General features: G+C 42.6%; 1 protein-coding gene across 1 annotated transcript; it reads left to right on the top strand.

Moving 5' to 3' along the window:
• The first annotated feature begins 14,510 nt into the window (after window positions 1-14,510).
• Window positions 14,511-20,339, top strand: C4BPB (complement component 4 binding protein beta). The gene is made up of 6 exons (XM_081112961.1): window positions 14,511-14,571; window positions 15,108-15,281; window positions 16,694-16,870; window positions 17,905-17,998; window positions 19,333-19,459; window positions 20,132-20,339. Exons 1-6 carry the CDS (start codon window positions 14,514-14,516, stop codon window positions 20,273-20,275), a joined length of 774 nt encoding a protein of 257 aa, XP_080969087.1. The 5' UTR covers window positions 14,511-14,513; the 3' UTR covers window positions 20,276-20,339.
• Window positions 20,340-22,489: the final 2,150 nt, after the last annotated feature.

Genomic DNA, 22,489 nt, shown 5'->3' with positions numbered 1-22,489 from the left:
AATTGGGGGTCACCACAACATGAGGAACTGTATGAAAGGGTCGCGGCATTCGGAAGGTTGAGAACCACTGGCCTAGGCTCTAGAACATCCACAGATGCTCTGGAGCTAGTAAGTGGATGTGGGGGGAGAGTTCTTGCCTCCTTTCATGAGAAATAGTCTCAAGGCTTTGCTGCCCTGGGGAGAGCTGCCTCTGAGAAAGGGGGGAGTAGCTTGGTTTGCATTTTTCAGGAGCCAGGCATAGGCCTTGTGGCAGCTGCGGGGTGAGGTTTAGGAGAGGAGGGCGGTCCCCTGCTGCTGCAGGGCTGTCGCAGGGCCGGCCAGTGTTCTCCAGTGGCTCCCAGCCTCTTTGCCAGCCACTGCCAGCCAGTGATCCTCTGGGGCTGTTTAGAAGGACAGTAACCACTGACTCAGGAGTCACCACTGATGTTTGAATTCCTCAAGTCAAAAGCAGAGAAGAGTTCATCCAGCTGCTTATTATTTTCGAAGCAAAGCACTCCCGTTTAAGTTGAAACATCTCGAGCGGGCTTCGGGACCCTGTGGGGTCTAGCTCTTCGCTGCTTATATTTATTTCCCTATTCCGTTCTGTCACTTTATTTTTTCTGTAGGGTTACACAGAAAAGGTTTACAGCAGGGATTCTTAGCCCCTTGGTGACTTATGATGGCATGCTTCTCCCCCCGAATTTGTATGTAAAACATGAATACATGGGCATTTTTTCCAAGAAGCAAGTCTAGAGTCCTCAAGAGATTTTTAAAAGAGAGAGATGACCCCCCCCCTCTTAAAGTTATCAATTTGTCCTTTGGAAGTAACCGGCGAGAACATAGTAGCTATTGGCCACGGGGGTTTGGGTGACCGAAGGCCTTTCTTCAGGCTCTTATCCAGGAATCGTCCTGAGAACCCCCGTTCGCACTTTGGAAATGTACACATGCCCGGCTCTGCTTTCGGCTCAGCGTTCACTCAGAATCTCTAGGGTTGGGGTCTGCACGTGCCTGTGGTTAAATAGCTTCCCTGTGGGTTCTGGTGCGTTCTCCAGGTTGGAGCGCCGTTCTGTGAAGTTGGGTAAAGGAATACTGGGACAGAGTTCCTCAGACAACGCAGCAACCTAGAGATTCTGCATCTCTCAAGGAGCAAGATGAGCAGGCCACAGTACTAAGTGAAGTGATGCCCCCCAAAGCAGGCTGCTGTGTTTTAGAGTTATTCTAAGATCTAGGTCCTACTCCCACCTTTAACCACTTACATTGCAAGAACAAATCACTATGTAAATAAGCGTCCTTGGCTATTAGCTAGGAATTTTAAGCACCTGGAGATAGGCAATGAGATAAAACCTGTAGGTTGAGAAAGATTATCATCAGAGTCCTATATTTTTCTATCTTGAATAGGACATCACAGGCTGCTTGCCTAGATTCTGCTTGGAATTACCTGCTCTTCCTGCTCAGCCATTTGCATAATGTGTACTTAGTTCTCAGTTTGTGGGGCTTTGGGCTGGGTGGAATGGGGGGTGGAGGAATACACAGAAGTAGAAGAAAAAGGTGCTTGCCTTGAAGAAGGTTATATTAGAGACAGGGCATATAATTTATAATAAATGAGCATTTGTGAAACAGCAACCCTGAGTCTGTAGGTGTGGACACTAAAGTGGAGTGCAGATTACTTCTGACCTGTCTCTTGTCCTTGACCATGAGACTGACCAAGGTGGGAGGTGGGAATGCCTCTTCCCCACTTCCCTGCCCCATTGGGAGAATGAGGTGTGGTCTATGAGGTATGTGTGGCACTTTTAGGAGGTTGTCTCCTCTACTTTGCTTGACTGGTGGTATCTTTAGCCCAAACGAACATTCACTCCACCTTTTCTCCCGCTGTGCTGTGAGAGTAATTCAGAGCTAATGAATGCGAAGGAGCATTTTGCTCCAAAGACTTGGGATTTGGGCTGTCCATACTCCTAGTGAGAGGAGTGGCTAACAACCAGCATTATGTTACCTTGCTAGGAGCCCCAGCACTAGCCACAGGTCACGGAGATGTTCATGGGGATGACTTCCCTGCACTACCCCCTGTGCTAGTTTGCTTCCCCCAGAAGAGGATGCTGATGTGGTCTTGGTCTTCTCAGATAGGACCCAAGAAATTAGAACTTGACCACAGCAAGGGCTTCAGCATTCTTCCATTCTTAGAGCAAGATTTCTCCAGAGAAGGTTCAGCAGGAGGAAGCCAGGAGAACATAGGATGAACTAGAGCTACAAATTTTATTTTATTTATTTCATTTTTAAAAAATATATATTTTTATTTATTTCAGAGAAGAAAGGAGAGGGAGAGAGAGAGAAACATCAATAATGAGAATCATTGATTGGCTGCTTCCTGCACGCCCCCCACTGGGGATCGAGCCCGCAGTCCAGGCATGTGCCTTGACCAGGAATCAACCATGATCTCCTGGTTCATAGGTCGACACTTAACCACTGAGCCTTGCCAGCGGGGTGAGCTACAAATTTCAGAGAAGTCCTACTTCCTATCTTTTTTTTTCTTGTCCTCCTCTCGTTACTTGATTGTGTATTGGTCGTATATCCACATTACTACACTGTATTACAAATTCTATGAAGAAAGGGCAGACTCGAGCATTTTTTGCTGAGCCTTTCAGTTTTGTTATAGGAGTAATAGGTGAAGGATGTAGCATCTATTGGTAGAAAATTGGGAAAGCACTATATTCAATTTTTCTACACTCCTCCCCAACCCCATTTTTCAGTTGCAGTTGCCATTGAGTTCTATTTTTTTTATTTTTTATTATTGCTTTAAAGCTGAAGGAGGAATTCTGTGGCAGACTTTAATCCTCAGATTTGAATTTAGCTGTTACTTATCTGCATTGTCTTGATTTTGTTTTGGTAAGGGGATTGTTTTACATTCAGTTGGAAAGCAGAATAGGAAAATATTTTAAAACTCTTAAAATTTGTGCTAGGTGGTCTTATCATCTCTAGTTTTTGTTTTTATTTTGTTTTCTTTTCCCCCAAGAAGTTAAGAGTTAGGGATACGATGCTTGTTTTCCTAGGCTGAACAGGTGAGTGTTTCCTATGAGACTCTTGCTGTTCCTCTTTGGAACCTACTTGGTCTTCAGAGGCCCTGGCGTTTTGAAGAGCCATGGAATAGCTGTTTGGAATAAATCCATCTTAAACGGCATTTCTGTGAGCAGGAGTTCCGAGTTCCAGAGAAACTATGGGTGCTTGGGGTAGTGAAAGGACAAGGTGGGGGGGTGTCTAAAAATTGAGAGAACTATCTCTTACGCACAGTTCATTGTCTTTTGCTAAGCTCAGACGCCAGGTTGTGTTTGTGTTCAAGAAATCTGATAAATTTACCCAGGTGTTCCAGTGTGCATTTTGACATGTTTGTGTTTTAAAATATTTTAATTTAAAAAGTTACATAACAGTTGAGTCAGGTTTAGCAGGATTGATCTCTTACTTTCTATAGAGGTGACATAGACACCAGAAGTATGTCCAGGAATTTAATTGAGATTCATAGTGTCCAGAAGACTGTATGTAGCAGCAGCTATGTCCTGGCTCACTGACAGACTCTGAAAGGATTTGTATGCTGACTGACAGACTCTAGTGGGGTCTGTGTGCTGACTGACAGACTCTAGTGGGGTCCTTATGCTGACTGACTGACAGACATTAGTAGGGTCCGTATGCCGACTGACTGACTCTGATAGGGTCTGTATGCTGACTGACTGACACTCTATTAGGGTTTGTATGATGACTGACAGACACTAGTAGGGTCTATGTGCTGACTGACTGTACTAGGATATGTAAGCTGACAGTCTGACTGTTTTGTTACTGTACCAGTTGGTCGTATATTATTGTAGTTCTCTGTCTATTGCATGTGTCCTACAAAGAAAGGAAGTAAACACTCCACATGTGTTCTTTAGGGGGAAGTTCTGTAAATTATGATTTTTAATAGACATTGCTTTTAGAGTAGCAGCCAGATTTCGTCATTTTTAGAAAATGAAGGTTGCGTATCACTTGTATGACATTTTGTAAACTCAGCTAAGGAAATGTCTGCTCAAAGCCTGAAATGGTTATTCTACTTGAAGTCATTTCATTCATTCCCCAACTTCTAGGCAGATTTCCCTTTTACCACCTGTATCTGAACCTCCTGTGTCCACTGCTTCTCTGTTATAGAATGTAGCACTCCATTGGATAATGTGGTGATTTTAGTCTGCCATGCATTTGGCACTTATTCATGACCTAATAAATAAAGATGCAAAGGTAATTTTGCATTCAAAATTGATTTTAAGAGGTGGCAAAGTATCCTTTTTAGTAAGCCTTTCATTGGGGATCTATGACCTATATTTACCATTCAATGTTTTTGTGTCTGAATTGCTTTTGTACATTTTTTTTTATTGTGTTGAAGTAACTAGATCAACTTATTCTGACACGGTAATGGTTTTGCTATGGCAAAAGCAAAGGACTGATCACCAACTGTGCCCGGGTTGGGAATGGGCTGAGTACTACTGGGTTGAATAGGAATGGACTGAATTGGGAACCCAAGCAATAGAATTATCCTGCTGATTTCCTAGGCACAGCTCTGTTGAAAGAAGGAATGTAAGTCCTTAACAGCATTCTGATTTAATCTGGTGACATTGATATCAAAATATGCCACTCAGATCCACAGAAGGTGTGTATAACTGTATTTGAAATGTGTTTTGTGTGTGTGTGCAGAATGGGTAAATAAAATTGTTGAGTAACTTGAACCTATCAGAAGGCTCCTGGGTTTTTTGTTTTGTATTTTGGGTTGTGTTTTCTACCCATGCCATCCCTTCTCCCCCACCCCCACACCCCAAGCCTTGCCTCACACTGCCCAGTGATTGAACCCCAGACCAGCCAAAGCCAGTTCCCAGTGACTGGAGTCCTTGGTGAAGGCATGGCTCTCTTCCACCACCTTCTGGGGAAGATGGGAAGGACATTATGAAAGGCACATGAACTTCTGCAGGAGTTGTGTGTACTTTTTGAGAATGACGTCTACAAAAATTACCTGTTACCTTTGACTTCCATTAACAAACATGTAACTCACTATTTATTGTAAAGAAAAACCTTAAAGATCTCTTAGAATTTAGTGGGCTGTTCCTTCTAAAATATCGCCTGCCTGTTTCTAAAGAGGTGACAGCCAGTGGGATAAACCAGCGTTTAGCTTCTGGGACAGGAAAATACAGGTGAATCGTCTCACCATTGCCATGCCTTACTCCAGTGGTTCTCAACCTTGGCTGCACATTAGAATCACCTGGGAATCTTTTTAAAATCCTGATTTCTGGGCCTCATCCTCCGGAAATTCTGTTTCCAAGGTTGAGAACCACTGCCTTACTCCTGTTACTCTAACAGAGCCTGGGAGCTCATTAGACCTGCAGGCTCTCGGACCCCATCCCAGGTTTACCGAATCAGAATCTCCGTCTTAACAGGACTACCTAGTGATTCACATGCACACTTAACATTAGAGAAACACTGTTCTAAAGGGAAGGATTTCTCCCAAGTTAACACGTTAAATCCCGGTTTATGGGAAGAGGTTGATTTCTGCTCTGAAGTCATCAGTCGATTTCAGAATGGGCTGGCGTAACTACGATGGTAGAGACCCTCCTCAGAAGCCAAGTAGCCCCCGACGGCAATGTCACCCTCTTGGCATGCTCTTTTGGCTGGTGGAGCCTACAGACTCTCCTTTTACCACAGGCCTCCCTACAGCTTCTGCCTCATTTCTTGAGTATGTAGCTTATGGCCCAGGTGTCAAAGGACTGCCTGGTCCAACATGGTGCAAGGAGAGTCTGTTTTCCTGGGAAAGAGGCCCATGACTGTGCCACTGGGGTCTGCCTGACCCCCAGGAGTAGAGGGGTGTGTGCAAGCACACCAGTGTCTGTGCGCATGTCTGTGTGCAGATGGGGTGTGGGCGAGGGGAAGCAGTGGAGGGATTCTGCTCTACTTTCCTTGACTTGCCAGTTCGGTGGTGGTGTAATTGCTTTGTTTCTCTTCCTCTCTGGCTCCTAGGCAAAGACCTCGCTGGCTGTGCCTAGACGCTCCTCTCCGGCCTCCCTCCCAGCGCTCTCCTGATACGGACGCGGAGGCCAGACCTCCTTGGGGGATTCGGATCTGCTGGAAAACTTGGATGTCAGCACCACCAGGGCTTGTTCGAGAAGTGAATTGGGGATTGGACATTTGGCACCACCAAAATGGGGCCTGGAAAAGCATCACCACATTTCTCCCCCTCATGCCGAATGGGAATATCAGTTACACTGAAAAACTTAACTTTCTTTGTGCCTCCAAATATTAACAGCCTGAACCGGTTCATTTTTTTTTTTTTTTTTATGATCTCTTTGCCATGTTTGGCCCAAGTTGGCCAATCTCGCTCTTTTTCGGTATCTAGCACCCTACCTGTGACTGTCTCTAGCTGGCAACTTTTTGTCTAAGGTGCAAATACACCTCTCAAATTTAATTGTTTCCAGGTGAGAGGGCTGAACCCCAGTAAGTCTTTTCTGTGCTGTATGAGCTGGTCTCCCAACCTTTCCAGGTGAGCAGGATTGGAGTACAATTTACATAGGTTAGCATTCACTTTTTCTCACATTGGAAACAGACAAATTCACCAGGTGAATGGAAGGTATGTGAGTAATGCAGTCCCTGAACTGTCTCTCCGTGGTGATGGGAGAGAGGTGTCCACAGCAACCTTTTCCTTTAGAGAAGTTGTGCTGGTTCCAGGCCCCTCGAGGGCAGGATCTGACTGCAAGACTCCCCCAAACGGGTGCCTGTCTTCTAGGCTCTCCTCTGTAGCTGCTGTGTTTTCTACCTGATGCTGCGTGCCTCTCAGGGCTGAAGAGGCCAGTGTTCTCCGTGGTGACTGGGAATGAGGGCTGAAGAGAAAAGCAGGGTGCCCTTTCCATCACACGAAGGTAAAGAAGGCTCCTTGGGAATCAACTCTACTGGGGAGTTCTTTTGATTTCAAAACAGGTACCCTTCTTCGGGGTTTGTCACCATGACATGGTCTCTGAAGAAAGCTGTGGCTGTGACTTTAAGAGCAGCTGGTGTTCTGACGCCTGCCTCTTAGCTAGCTATCTGTTTTAGTCTGTCTCGTGTAAAATATTGGAGGTGCAGGGGAACCAAGCCCTTAGTCAGCTGGTTTCCCTTAAAGATAAGCCAGATAATTATCCCCTAGATCAGTGATGATCAGATATGCAAACATGTCTCTGTAGATATTCATGTCACTCCCTGAAAGAGGATGATAGCTCCAAAGGATATTATTATATCTTACACTCAAAATCATTGCTTTTTTTTCCTTTTTTTTTCCAAGAATGGTAAGTTTTTAAGCTGTTACATTTTTTATTCCTTTTCACTCAGATGCCCACTTGCTGGGCAAGAGGGTGAGTAGCCAGAAAAGTAATGAAATGTAGCTTTTTTCAAATGGTTCTTTTATACTGTGGTTGATACGGGGCTGCTACCGAAGATGCGGTGAGCTGGGCTGCAGGCAGTTCAGCATCCAGCACCGGGAGCTGCTTTTATATGCACGAAGCTGCCTTCAGAGAGGCTCCTGACTCTGCTCTGTAGCAGGTGATTCTCATCTCGCTGCCTGGAGCGTGCTCTACTGGACTGGCTGTGTCCTTGGAATGCAGGTGTCTCTGCATCTATATACACTGTCTTTAGATGATCAGATCATTTGTTATTTAGTTATTTATTCATCCATGTAAGGTATTTTTTCAAGTCTCCATAGTAGTGTTTGCATGTATTTAATCAGAATGTACGGTCATTTGTGTTGTCATTTTTTTTAATTTTTTTTTTGTAGAAATTGAGGTCCTTGGAGCATTCAAGTCTATTGTTCATATTATTACCTTAAATTAAATTTCCAGAATATAGATATATGTCTTCTGTAAAAGGCTAATAACTATGTTAAAGCACAGCGGATTTCTTTGAATACTGTTTTGCTCATAAATTTTTATCTATAAATCAAGAGATGCATTTCTCTGCACAAAAGTTGATCTCGATCAATAAAATCACGCTGAAATATGTAATATGTATTGCTTTTGTAATAAATACAATAAAAGTTATTTTTAACCAAAAGTGCAATTTTTGAAAACGCACACAAAAGAAGATAACATTGGATACATTACACATACACAAAATATTAACAACCGTGCAAAATGTGTTTGAAACTAGCTTCTTTAAAATTATCCTCAAATTACTAGATTGTGTATATATTTCCAACTGATGGCTTTAACTGGTTACTCCTGTCTTTATCAAGTTCATTAGCTTTTCAAAATGATATCAGTGGGAGTGGGATCGTTACGGTCATGCATTATCGGCATTCTAAAGCTTTATTAATTTATTCAACAGATATTTAATGATCACCTATTAGTTGCCTTGCCATGCCATAGCTAACAAGAAGTCCCTGTCCTCTTTCTAGAGTTTATGATTGGAAAGGAAAAAGTGAACAGCAGTTCTGTAACTCATCCCTCCCTACTGGGGATGCCTTTCCTCATAAATAGCCTTGACCAAAACCGTTATTAGGCAATAGTTATGTAAATGTTTATGATAAATGGACATTGAACACTCTCATTAGTGTCAGTAGCAATAGAGATAAAGTGGAATGTTCATAGTAACAGTAGGACAATTGCAAGTTCTCTAGTCCAGGGCGTCTGATAGGATGAGAACGATTTATCAGTTCTCCAAGTGCAATTGAGAGACAATAATTACAAGTATTGCTAAATGTACTCAGCTTTAGCAATATATCTGGAGGAGTAACAATAATGAGGGTGTCAAGGGTGTAATTTCCGTAGGTCTCTAAGCACCTTTGCAGGTGTTTTATTCACCAACCAATCCATCCTTTGTAGAAAGCAGGGAGGGTCTGGCTTCATTAACCCTGTTTTCCAAATAGGTGAATGAACACCCTTTTTGAGTGGCTCACCTCCACACTGATTGAGTTTTTGTCAAAGCCCATACCTCAGAACAAGGTAAACCATAAGGTTTGTAATAGTGAAGGCTCAACAAACACAACATGCTAACCACTATTTTTAAATATAGCTGGAAACTTAACAAATATACCAGGATTAGAAAATGACTATTCAGTGAGTGCCCCAATGATGGTCATTATTTGCTTGATTTCTGTAGCCTTAATTATTACATCATGTTGTAAACCTCTCCAGGGTTTTCACTGAGGGCTCATTGTGAGAAGAGTCAACCATCAGGCTCATTAGCTTGTCCTGGTTGGTGACAACCTTATTGGCACTTCCTGTGGCAGTTGGGCTATCACCTATTACCATGTTCTCAATGTATCCAACCTACATTCTGTCTTGAAATTTTGACAAAAGCCAAGTTCTCTCCTCAGAAAAAAGTAGACATGTGTAAGTTTTGCATTCCATTTATGGAGGTCAGGACCTCCTCAAACCCATCCCTGGGCATCAGGGTGGGACACCAGGAGCTAGATAACACATACCACTCTCTCTCTCTCCCTCTCTCTCTCTCTCTCTCTCTCTCTCTCTCTCACACACACACACACACACACACACACACACACCATCTCCCTTTCTTTGACATGAAAAAAAATTGAGACATCCATTTGATACTTTTTTTAAGCAGAGGAGGAGAATATATGAAATTAGGAAATGCTTACTTTTTTGTTTTTACTGGACATTGTGGAATATTTAAGAATTTGAGTAGGTTGTAGTCATGGAGAGTAATTTTTTTAAAAATCCTCACTCGAAGATATATTTTTATTGATTTTTAAAGAGAGAGACAGACATAAAGAGATAGACAAGGAGAGACAAAGAGAACCAGAGAAACATCAATTGATTGCCTCCAGACCACATCTCAATGGGGATGGAACCGGCAACTTAGGTATGTGCCCTGACCGGGAATCGAAACCACAACTTTTTGGTGTAAGGTTAGCCTTCAGACAACTGAGCATTCAGCCAGGGCAATGCTTTCTTTTTCTTAAAAACTTCAAGGCACTGTCTTCTTTGATTCTCATTAAGCCCATACCAGCTATATTACTTTAATCATTATGGGCAGAACTCCCTCCTGAATTCCCAAAGGCATTTAAATGTCCTTTCTGGTTGTATGCAATACCTTTACCCATGAAGCCAGGTCAGATTCGATAGGCGCATTTATCCTTGCAATTTAGGGAAACAGAGGGACCCTTGGGAAGCAGCATTCCAAATCTAATGAGGCCTAGCCTCGAACAGTGTAACGCCCTTCACCAACCACCCTGCCCACTTTCAGGAAATACCTTGTTGATCCACTTGGGTTTTCTTCATCAGTGATCTGCTTACATTATTGTTTACATTCAGTTTTCGCTTCCTAAGATCTCTCCTCTCTCATCCATTCCATTGCCTTTTTAGAATTTATGGATGGGATGGGAAGCACTCTCTACGCATGATTTAATAAGGCCTATTAAACATTCTTTTCCACATTTAAGTTTCTGGATCATTTTAATCAGTCCATGGTTTGACCCTTACTTTCTGCATTCGTCCGTGTTTCAGATGGAAGTTGTTTTCAGTAGAAGGTGTCAGCAAACCCAAAGTACTAGCACCTTCTGTGTGACAGAAGGTTACAGTCACCTACAGTGAACTTTGGAGATTAGCAGCCTGAGACTAGACTGGAGCTCCCTCAACCATCAAGGACCCAGGTCCTTCTGACATGTTAACTCACCATCCTGAAAGCGTATTAGATTCTACCTCTCGTACAATATAGCTACTCAAACTACGGGAACTGGGTCTATGCTATATTCCAGTCAGCAGGAAGGCACAAAAAGGGCACACCAACTTCTGTTAAGGATATTTTCTAGGTGTTGCATATAACATTTATGCTCACATCCCATTGGCCAAAGCTTTGTCCAAGGCAAGACAGGCTGGGATTTTTTTTTTTTTAATTTCAGGTGGTCTTGTGCCAGGAATAAATATGGGGTTTAATTACTAAAGAAGAAGGATGAAATGGATATTGGTAAGGGTTAGCTATCTGGTAGCAGGGACTTTTCAGCAAGTCCGGATAACAAGGTGAGCAGTAGTCTTTGCAGTTATGCTGCCATCACTTAAAGAGAGAGTACTTTTCATTCATCAAGTCTGACCTTGCCATAGTGCGCGGCTGTCTTGACTCACAACCAAAGCAAACTCTACAATATTTCGTGAACAATGAGACCTTTTGAAAATTTATGTTAATTTTTTTCTCATATAATCTGCATACAGGCTACTTTTCTGTCCCAGGTTTTTCTTGGTGAGGCATTCAAGAAATACCAAGTCAATATACAAAAACTAATTGGAGAAGCAATTTGAATATTTTGTGAATTGATTTGACAAAGGCCAAAGTGAATGCATTCATAACATAGTGTAGAGCTTCTTAAAACCATCTCCCAATTCTCTCAAAATCTCTCTCTCTCTCTCTCTCTCTCTCACACACACACACACACACACACACACACACCACAGCATGTACACCCATTGTTCAACTCCCCACAACCCTCCCCCTAGCCTAGGCATGGCTGGCTTTTGTCCTACCCTTCCCCATTCACCTGATCTCTTCCACTAATTACTGCCTGCCCATTCTTTGTAAAGCAATCAAACCAGTCTCAATACAATTCTGCACCTGACCTATTGCCCTAGTTCTCCAGGAAACAATATAGATTAGATTAAATTGCTCTTAATGTTCAAAGGTCTAGAAGAGCCTATAATGCTTATTAATTTATCTGACCTTGGACACATAATAAAACATATAACTCTATAACCCCTTATATGTAATTGCAAAATCTAAATAGCTTTAGAAAGAAAGATTTCTTCTAGTTTATTTGTCAAGCAAAACCTGACCTTAACTTTGTGAGGGCATTTATAGTCTCGATAGCCCACTTGGTAGAAATAATTTTATACTTCATGGAGAAATATTAGTAAAACAGTATTATAAGCAATATAGGACCTTGCTGAAGTCCTAATAATTCTGAATCAGAAGTAAACCATTTAGATGGAGAATTATTTGCAATTATTTCCCATGACAATGCTCTATTTTATGCCTATGTGGGAGTAGACAAAATTTTCTTCCACTTTTTAAAATTATTTGTTGTACAAACACAATATACATTAGGCACTGTGAAATATGTGTGCCTTAAGAAGTTGAACATGTGGTATGTTAAGAAAAATTACTCAGAACTTGGAACTAGGCAAAAGAGATCCCTGGAGAAAGTTTCCAGTGGATTACTAAGTATGGTCTAGCAGACCCTCTCTGGGGATTACCATTTCCCCAGAAATTGCACAGGGATGTGTAATTCTGTTTCATTTGCTACTAACTATAAAAAGTAGAAGTCAATTTATAAAAATTAAGAATGCAAGTGATTCTTAATACAAATGATTCTGATCACAGCAAAGCAAATGGATTTTGTCCAGTAAATTCATTTTCATCAGTTAGAAAAGCTGATTCCAAATATTAGTTTGTTGCCCTAATATTAACCAGTTTTGCATCTACTGGAAAAGTGATTTCAGAATGCCTTTGCCTAACTGACTACATTAATCTCTGTTCCTCAAATTCTTCTTTGAACTAGGTATAGCATCTTAATGGCCCCTCATTCATTGAGCTGAGTAAAATCTCTGACACATACTCAATTTATATTTACATACCAAGTCAATATACAAAAACTAATTGGAGAGCCCTGACCAGTTTGGCTCAGTGACTGGAGCATCGGCCTGTGGACTGAGGGGTCCCAGGTTTGATTCTGGTCAAGGGCATGTACCTGGGTTGCGGGCACATCCCCAGTGGGGGGTGTGCAGGAGGCAGCTGATTGATGTTTCTCTCTCATGGATGTTTCTAACTCTCTATCCCTCTCCCTTCCTCTCTGTAAAAAATCAATAAAATATATTTTTTAAAAAACTAATTGGAGAAGCAAATTGAATATTTTGAGAATTGATTTGACAAAGGCCAAAGTGAATGCATTTATAACATAGCGTAGAACTTCTTAAAACTATCTCCAATTCTCTCAAAATCTTACACACACACACACACACACACACACACACACACACACACACACACGCCACAGCATGTACGCCCTTTGTTCAACTCCCCACAACCCTCCCCCTAGCCTAGGCATGGCTGGCTTTTGTTTTCCTACCCTTCCCCATTCACCTGATCTCTTCCACTAATTACTGCCTGCCCATTCTTTGTAAAGCAATCAAACCAGTCTCAATACAATTCTGCACCTGACCTATTGCCCTAGTTCTCCAGGAAACAATATAGATTAGATTAAATTGCTCTTAATGTTCAAAGGTCTAGAAGAGCCTGTAATGCTTATTTACTAATAAGCATTATGAATGTTATTAACTATGGAAAACAACTTTAAAAGGTGTTTACTCTCTAGCAACTCACATATCAGATGACCAAAGATAAGCTATGGAAAACCTATAAAGGCAGTAAGTATACATTAAGTGATAAATGATAAATGATCAGGGTGGATTTGAGAGGCTGTGGTCAAGTTTCTGGATGGCTGTTCTTCTCATAGATTCTGCATTGCTTTCCATTCACTTGGCAGACAATTCTGCTTTGCATTCTGGAGTGCAGAGGAAGGGAGGGAACAGACCAATGAGGCACGCTCCCTGTCCTGGAGTCGTTAACAGTTAACGTGGGAGAAAGATATGAACAAGTCATTTCAAACTAATGCAAATTGGTGGAGAAGAGAATCAAATTTGAGGCCTTACTGTGTCCCTTAGACTTTATATTTATTACAATTTTTTGTACTATTTTTTTTAAACCTAAAATTGGGTAGGTATTTTACCACGGAGCATGGACAGCCAGCTAATTGCTGTAACAGTCACGAACAAGGAGCTATGAGATCCCCAAAGCTAGTTTACATACAGGACTTTGGAGTTCTTCTCAGGTTTGGCATCCACCAGGACCAGCTCCTTGCTGGGAAGCCATAAACCGGGAAGATCAGAGACAGGTAAGGATAGTTGACTTCCCTGGGCGTTCAGTCTTCAGTGTGCTCACAGTCTGGAGAGAGCTGGTATTTGAGACAGGGGATGAGGTAGTGCCCAGAGTTGGGTTTTACCGGGAAAAGCATCAGAGATTGCCACCCCTTTCTCCACCAGCAACGCTGGAGAGAGTTGCAGAAGGTGGACTTTAAACAATGGCAAATATTGACAGAAGTGAAGGTCATGGCAAGACCCTGTCGCCCACGTCTGTCACGGAAGGAGAAGCCTGCACTTCAAAGGGGCCGGTCAGCTGGATTTGCATGAACAGAACCTAAGCAATTTCTGAAATTGAGTTTTAAAACTGGCAGTTCTTTTCCCATCCCGTTATGTTTTTGCAAAGTCCTCTCTGTAGCAACTTCATACAGCTGTTCTTCATTTCCTGTTACAATTTCTTTCTTTCTTTTTTTTTCTATTCTTTTGCATTCTTTCCAGGGAAGAAGAATCAATACAACCCGTTCTCTAGGAGGGAGGTGGTTGGACGGTCTGACCTTTAGCGGTGCTAGAAGACCTGTTTTGATCCAAACCAGATGTTCAGGCTGAGTTAACTTCGGCCTGAGTCAAGCAATTGATCACAAGATGTTTTTTCGGTTTGTGTACTATCTTGTGGTTGTGTGGCTGATTTCTGGCTCAGATGGTACGTATGCTTTTCTTACGTTCAGTTTTCAAGGCACTTGATTCTCAGTCTGTGGGTTGGGAGGCATTCTGTCTAGGATTTTAATGAAATTGAAATCAATGAAATGTATTTGTCGTCTTGAACAATCTCAGGTTATTTGGCTGAGTTCTCTGTGCTCCATAGGGGCTTAGTAAATAGTCTGCTCTCTAAGTGGGGGGCTACCTGTTTGCTTTCCCCTTCTGTTCTAGGAGCAAAAACAGTATCCGTTTCAAAATCTTCACTGGTCTTATACAAACTGCAGGAGTGCCTGTTGGGAAGGGAATTGCTCCTTTAGGAGTGGATAACTTACGGCTGAATTTGAGTGAAATTCCGGTTACCCTTTCGAAAACAAAACTTTGGGAGTCGCAGGGTAGGGAGGGATGTGGATGTACCCGAACATGGAAGAGTACAAGGGATCAGAATCAATAATCCAGCAAAAAGAGTCAGATGGGGGGATCGAATGAGGGCTTCCTCACAGCCCCCGAGGTGCCAGTGGATCGGTTTCCTTTTCCCTCCAGCAGAGAGCTGTCCGGAACTTCCCCCGGTGGACAACAGCATATTTGTTGCCAAGGAGGCGGAAGGACACGTTCTGGGGACCTACGTTTGTATCCAGGGCTACCACCTGGTAGGGGAGAGCACCTTGTTTTGCAACGCCTCCAAGGAGTGGAATGCCGGTACCCCCAGGTGCCGCTGTGAGTTTGATCTTTCTGCTTCTTTGTCCATCTTGTCATCCCACTGTATTCTTTCACATTCTACCTCTAGGAGCTCATGTTAAAACTTTGTCAGGCAAAAATCCCAACTTCTAGGAATCCATTTGTAAAGCACTCTAGTGGCGGGACTTTTTTGAAGGTACCTAATCAGCTCTGAATAGACTCAACCACCCCTCCAAGAAGGAAAGAATTTCCACCAAATAGTAAAATGACTTTTTTGGGGGGAGGGGGGCGGGTGGGGACTGTGATATGTTTAATATCATACTGATTTGCAGTTTTTATATTATGAAGATTTTAAACGTATACAAAAGACGGGTGAGTAAAATGAAGGCGTGGTTACGTATCACCCAGCTTCAACAAGTATCAGCACATGACTGATCTTTTTTCCACCTACAGTTCTGCTCTGCATTATTATTAGTTGGAGGTAAATCTATCGTATCATTTTACGTCCTTCATCCTATAACTTTGAACTGAGAAAAATGTATGTCGTTAATTTACAAACGTGATAACTGAGATCCATGTGACTTGCTCAAGTTCACAAAACTCATTTGTGGTGTCTGTAGAGATGGAGAAGTAGTCCGTATTCTCTTTGTTATTACTACTTTTATGAATAGTTGGATTGATTCTCATTAATTCCCAGAGTAAAGAACACCAGCTTGTTTACCTTTTATTCATATGACCAAATTCACATTTCTGCATTCTCTCCTGTTTTTTTAAAAAATATATTTTTATTGATATCAGAGAGGAAGGGGGAAGGAGAAAGATAGAAATATCAATGATGAGAGAGAATCATTGATTGGCTGCCTCTTGTACAACCCCCACTGGGGATTGAGCCCGCAACCTGAGCATGTGCCCTTGACCAGAATCGAACCCGGGACCCTTCAGTCTGCAGGTCAATGCCCTATCCACTGAGCCAAACCAGCCAGGGCTCTCTCCTGTTTTTATGCCTGAAACACCAAAATGAAGTAAAAAATGATAAGTACACGTATATATTTGGCTGGATAAACAAGAAGGAAACACTTGCCTCAAGCATAGGCTCAAGAATTTTGAGCAATGCTTTACATAACAGGATGATGAGCTTGCTATTGGTAATTTCCAGTTAGATGCTTAACTATTTTTAGTAAGTTCAAGTGCCCATTGTCATTCTTGTGCACGACCAAGAAGACCTTTTCACTCTTAGTCCTGCACAGGAGTGACAATGACCAGAGGGACACTCGGGCCAATCCAGTCTTTTCTCACCCTGATTGATACCACTTGGTATCATGGTCCCTAGGAAGAAAGTGCAGTTTTAGCTCTAATTTCTTGTTTTCTCAACGAAGCGCCAGGAGGTCTAGTGTTCGCTGGGGCGGGTTTCATCCTGACCCTCTCAGATCACCGCCTGTTTTCTTCTTCAGTGGGCCACTGTCCCGACCCCGTGCTGCTGAATGGCAAGTTCAGTTTCCGGTGGCCTGTGAAAGCGAGACACACAATCACGTTTACATGCGATGAGCACTACATCCTCAAAGGCGGCAATTGGAGCCAGTGCCGCGAGGACCACACCTGGGTGCCTCCCTTTCCCACCTGCAAAAGCAGTGAGTACAGTGGAAACAAATGCAAATCCCAAAGATGTTGATCAACACTGGCAGCGGGGCATTCGCCACGTCCCTGGGATGATTTCCTCTCTTGTGTATCTGGGGAGGGATTAGGATCTAACAGACAGCCCAGAAACACGGGGAGCTCACGGAGCAGGGCCTCAGCTCCGGTGGTGTATTCCCGTGAAATGAGCAGCATTCAGTGAACAGCGCCTTTTCTTTTCTCATTGTTGTTCATATATGTTTGTATATGATGGTGTTTTACAAAAATTATATTATGTTATACATACTCTTCGATGTCTTGCTGTTTTTACTCAGCTATATGTGTTGAAGAACTTGATGTTTCAGTAAATATACACCCATGTAGTTATTCTTGATTTAGCCTTTAATCTTGATCAATATTTTTAGACTTAATCTCAGAGCTGAAAGCATAATATCACTTCACCTGCTCATCGTATAGGTTAGGAAGAAAGCCAAGAGGGATGAAATGGCTTCTTTAGTGCCACGTGGTTACTGGAAGAGCCAGAACTAAAACTCACAACATCCAGTACCTCCTCCAGCTCTGTTTCCACCATTCTCATCCTCAATGATCTAAGCTCTGTTCTCCTTTTTTAAAAAATTTTTTATGAAGCTCTCATTGTATAACCCTTGGGGGATGTCAGCCTCCATTTGAGCTCACACTATTGATTTCCTGTTTCAGAGAGTTACTTCTTCGACTTCTGTTTGTGGGCTAAATTTTCTTTTCTTGTATATTGACAATTAGCATCTCTACCACTTCACCTTCCTTTCCTTGAGCTCCTGCCAATCAGAAAAGTACTCTCAAATCGCTAATGACTCAAGATGAGCCCAGGGAGGGGGTCTTTCCCATGGACAGATATGATTTTGAGGAGAAGGAAATGACTGGAGAACATACATGTCCCTAGATGCCACATGTGCTGCTATGAAGATAGTAGGTGCTGGCATAGACAATTACACGTAGGGGGTGTTGTTGATTGAGCGTAACTGAACTGTCTCTCCTATCTCCTGCCCCTCAGGAGACTGTGGTCCTCCTGGGAACCCAGCTCATGGCTATTATGAAGGAAAAAATTTCAACTCAGGATCTACCATTACTTATCACTGTGAAGACAGGTAAGAGGACACAGCCTTTCAAATACAAGATCTTGCCCATTGAGTAGCAGCATTCTTTTTGGGAATGACCCAGTTGTGCCAAGCCAGCATGGCCATGGGTGAACCTGGGCTCAGGCCCCTGTTCCCCATACTTAGCCCCATGTTGGGCACCATATGTGCTGCACCAGCACAGCTAGGTTTGGTGAGCCTGAGAGGGGGCAGTGAAGGACTGAGAAAAGACAGACAAGAGAGGAAAGCTGGGTCTGGGTGGGACGCTGTCCTCTCTGATGGAGAGCTAGCGACAGTGCCACAGCCTTCAAGCCAAGTCTTTATTTTATAGCCAGATTCCATGAGGTAAAGTAAGGGTGTGGTTACAACATTCTCCTGGATTTCAAATCTACTCAATTACATGCACCTGCACTCAGCCACGTGGGGCTACAGGTTTGGACCATAAGGTCAAGCTTATAACTACATATAGCCTTTGGCTAGAATTGTGCTGGGACTTGCAGGTGGCTTTGCCACGAGAGGATCGTGCCCTCTCATTAGTCCGAGGCTTGAACCTGTCCAAATGCTGTAGCTGCTTTCCACACCCAGTCTGTCTCAAACTAGTCCCCTGATTTCCTACTGCTCAGGATCCTGAGCTCATTCTAATTTTGAGAGCTACCTTAGTCGACTCCCAGCTCCACTCAATCCCTAGAAGACAGATTCACCTTCCTATTTATCCTAATTAAAGTATCATCTTTTTTTCTGTTAAGTAAGACAAAATAGATATTATAAATGTATATTTTTTCCTAAGGACCCTCAGAAAAAAAACTCAAAGAACCACAGAACACATGGAACTGCAGAAATAGAAAGATTTAGAATATAGGTCCTTAAAATACCCTAGTTAAAGTCTAGCCTTAATTTAGACTGCCTGGTCACCCACCTTATAGATTGCCTAGCTTTTTCTTTCCCTTGCCTCATTCTTATTGACTCAGGGCTATGTGCCCTCACTAGCATTTCAATCTCATTATGTACCTCCAACAGACTGCAGTCAACTCTCACGTCTTTTTCTGATTAGAAGCTGCAGCTTCTTTTCAGCCAGTTCACTAAGGTGTATTTGAAGGCTCTCTCTAGCTTTCTACTCCTTTTTAGAGCCTAGATGACAGGTGCTCTCCACACCCCAGGAAGGGGTTTTACTTTAGTACCACCCTGTAATACTGAGAGAACTTCAACATGCCTTATGGATCAAGGGCCGAGAGGTGGGTTCTATCACAGTAAGAAATACCGAAATATAGCAACACAAAACCAGCCTTCGTTGTCCAGTTCAGAAGGTGGAAAGGCTAAGCATTGTGGCCATTCTAATTTCTGTGCAGATACCGCTTGGTGGGCACACAAGAGCAGCAGTGCATTGATGGGGAATGGAACGGAGCACCTCCGGTCTGTGAATTGATCCCAGAAGCTCCCAAACCAGCTCCACAGACTGCACACGAGAAGGCACTGGTGAGCAGTAGGCTCTTGTTTGTCTTGTTCACAGCTGGATCTTCAGGGCCTGGCATTGCTCCTAGTACTTGCTTAGTAAATAGCTGATCCATTTGGGATGTTTTGGAATGGGTTGGCCTTGACCTGATTGTAGAATGGGGCGCATAAACTATTACCTCACATTTTTATATATGGTAGTTCCCATTTGCCACCCGACGAGGTGCTGTTAGTAGGACTCATTGGCTTGTGTACTTTATAGAGCAAGGTACATAAACTCATGTCTATCATATCTTTATGGATTTCAGAGAGGAAGGGGGAGAAAGAGGAAAACATCAATGATTGATCGGTTGCCTCCTGCTCACCCCTTACTAGGGATTGAGCCTGCAACTCGGGTATATGCCCTTAACTGGAATCGAACCCGGGACTCTTCAGTCTGCAGACCAACACTATCCACGGAGCTAAACTGGCTAGGGTGACAAATCAATTTTCATTGGGACTCCTCTTTTAGTTTATGTTTACTACTGGGATCATAGTAAGTGTATTTGAGCATCATGTTTAAGATCCACATCCCTGTGTAAATTCGCCTGGTTCTGAGCCCCCATTCACGGACCTAGGCACTACTCATTATCTTCAGAATATCAAGCTGGCTCTCCGTTCGTAAGTTGTCATTTACAAAAATTTTTCTTTCTTCAGCTTGCCTTTCAAGAGAGTGAGGAACTTTGCAAAGCCGTAGAGAACTTTATGCAAAGATTAAAGGAAAATGGCTCAACAATGGAGGAGCTAAAACATTCTCTGGAAAAAAAGAAAGCTGAGTTGGAGGCAACAATATCGCCCTGACATTGTAGCTGAGTTGACTGGGTAATGTCAATATACCTATAAATAAAGTTTCCTCTTGGTTTTGAAATTGGTTTCAGATTTTTCTCTCATTGGACTGGAAAGCAACTTCATAGTAATCAACTGCAGTTGTATGATGGGCCGTGTGTGTGTGTGTGTGTGTGTGTGTGTGCATATATGTATGTTTGAATGTGGAAAGACCAAGTGTGATGGTTGTCTGTTTAAGACAGAAATTAGCAGCATATTAATGGGGAGAAAAGGGTTTGATTTCCTGTATGCCAGGAAAATCAAAAGCTCCGATCATAGCTAAGAGTGTGCCTCATATGAATATGAGACAGGAATGATGCAGCCAAAATTCACCTCAAGTGAATCAAAATTATGAGGTAAAAATTAACCTTTTATTTTGGGAAATAGGCTCAAAACAATTATATCTTAAAATGAGCCATTGAGGAAAAAGTAGAAGTAGGACCCAAACTCGCTCCTGGGTTTTGCCCCTATATCCTATTTATGAAACCAGGTTTCCAAGTCTTCTGCAGTAAGATTGCTCACGGCCTTTTGGACGAAACCCATCCTGCATGGCAAATTTGAGATGGTGCAACACAAGCGAATACATTCTTTTATTTTTTGAGGGCAGAAGACGCAAGAATCCCAAGGTTTCCCGTCAAGATGTTTTACTGAGCTGATAGCACAAGCTTCTTCCATCTCCCACTCTGCCCTCTGTTTAAGACACATAGGAAATCTGAGTAAAATACAATCAAAATACACAAGAGAGCTTGAAATAATGGAAAATCTCTATGCGAAGTTAAGAGGAAAAAGAGATAGACTCTCCAGTAGCCCACAGTCTCTGAATAGACACAAGACATGGATGTACATGTCTTAATTCAGGATGGTGAGAATAAAATAGGCACTTTTCACAGAACAGTGTGCTATGGGAGCTCACATGTGAGGAGCATGATGTCCATCTGGGAAGAGTCAGAGGCAGGAAAATTGTCCAGGAAGATGTCATAGTTATTTGAGCCTTTAAAAATGAGTAAAAGTTAGAGGCAAAGATTAGGGAGGAGACATTCCAAGTGGAAAAATAATTTGAGAAATGTAATAAGAGAGCCTGAGTTTTTTTTTAACCAAGTAAGTCCATGTGTAGAATGAATCTAACTTGAGCAAAACGATTTTTAATTTGAAGCTATTCATTATGTTATTACCTATATTGTCTGCATTAGTAAGACCTTGTGAGCATTTGAAATGTCCAATCTTAGAGAAATGTTAAATAAGTTAGGGCACATCAAATGTAATGCAATCTTTTATAGTGAAAACTAGAGGCCCAGTGCATGAATTTGTGAACAGGTGGGGTCCCTCCACTTGCCAGTGATTGGGACTGTCTCGCCCAGTCCAGATAGGGGCCAACTGGGGCCAGCCGGGGGAAGGGACCGAGGGAGGTTGGCTGGCTGCAGGAGGTTGGCTGTGGGAGCACACTGACCACCAGGGGGTAGCTCCTGCATCGAGCGTCTGCCCCCTGTTGGTCAATGTGTGTCATAGTGACCAGTTGACCACTTAGACTTTTATATATATAGATTATGAACAGAAAATCTTAAAAATATAATCTTGAAATAAAACACAGAAAGACAAGTCCTTATGATTGCATTTATTAAAAACCTTATTCTTGTAGAAAAGGACCAGGCAATAATAGGTACAGATGAAAACAGTTGTCTTAAAAGATGAAATTACAGGTGTTAACTTTTAAAATAATAATTTGTTCCCATTGATTTTTAGAGAGAGTGGAAGGGAGGGAGGGGGGTGAAAGAGAGAGTGGGAGAGAGAGAGGAAGAGAAAGAGAGAGAGAAGCATCAATGTGAGATTGGTTGCCTCCCTTCTCACATGTACCCAACTGGCCCAGGGATTGATCCTGCATCCCAGCTATGTGGCCTTAACCAGGAATCAAACCCATCACCCTTTGGTGTGCTGGGTGACACTCTAACCACTGAGAAACACTGGCCAGGGCTAAATAATAATTTTTAAGAGGTGCTTTGCAGAAGCAGGAAAGATAGGGCCTGTTTGGGGACTAGCACATTGTCTGAACTGGCCTGGATAAAGCATGGGAAGTGATGAGAGAAAAAAAACTGGAAAGAACCATTACAGTGAGTTTATAGAGGGCTTTAAAAGGGCAGAAGACGCAAGAATCTCAAACTGAGATTCTTCTGAAATAGGAGTGAATAGGAGAGA

This window comes from Myotis nattereri, assembly GCF_964212035.1.
Source record: "Myotis nattereri genome assembly, chromosome: 18".
NCBI lineage: Eukaryota > Metazoa > Chordata > Mammalia > Chiroptera > Vespertilionidae > Myotis > Myotis nattereri.
Note: the sequence above shows the minus strand (reverse complement) of the source record. Positions and strands in the feature narration are given on the sequence as shown.

Coding starts and splice junctions, on each gene's coding strand:
- C4BPB (XM_081112961.1), top strand. CDS start 14,514: ATGTTTTTTCGGTTTGTGTACTATCTTGTGGTTGTGTGGCTGATTTCT. Junction 15,282..16,693: donor CGGTACCCCCAGGTGCCGCT/GTGAGTTTGATC, acceptor TTTCTTCTTCAG/TGGGCCACTGTCCCGACCCC. Junction 17,999..19,332: donor ACTTATCACTGTGAAGACAG/GTAAGAGGACAC, acceptor ATTTCTGTGCAG/ATACCGCTTGGTGGGCACAC.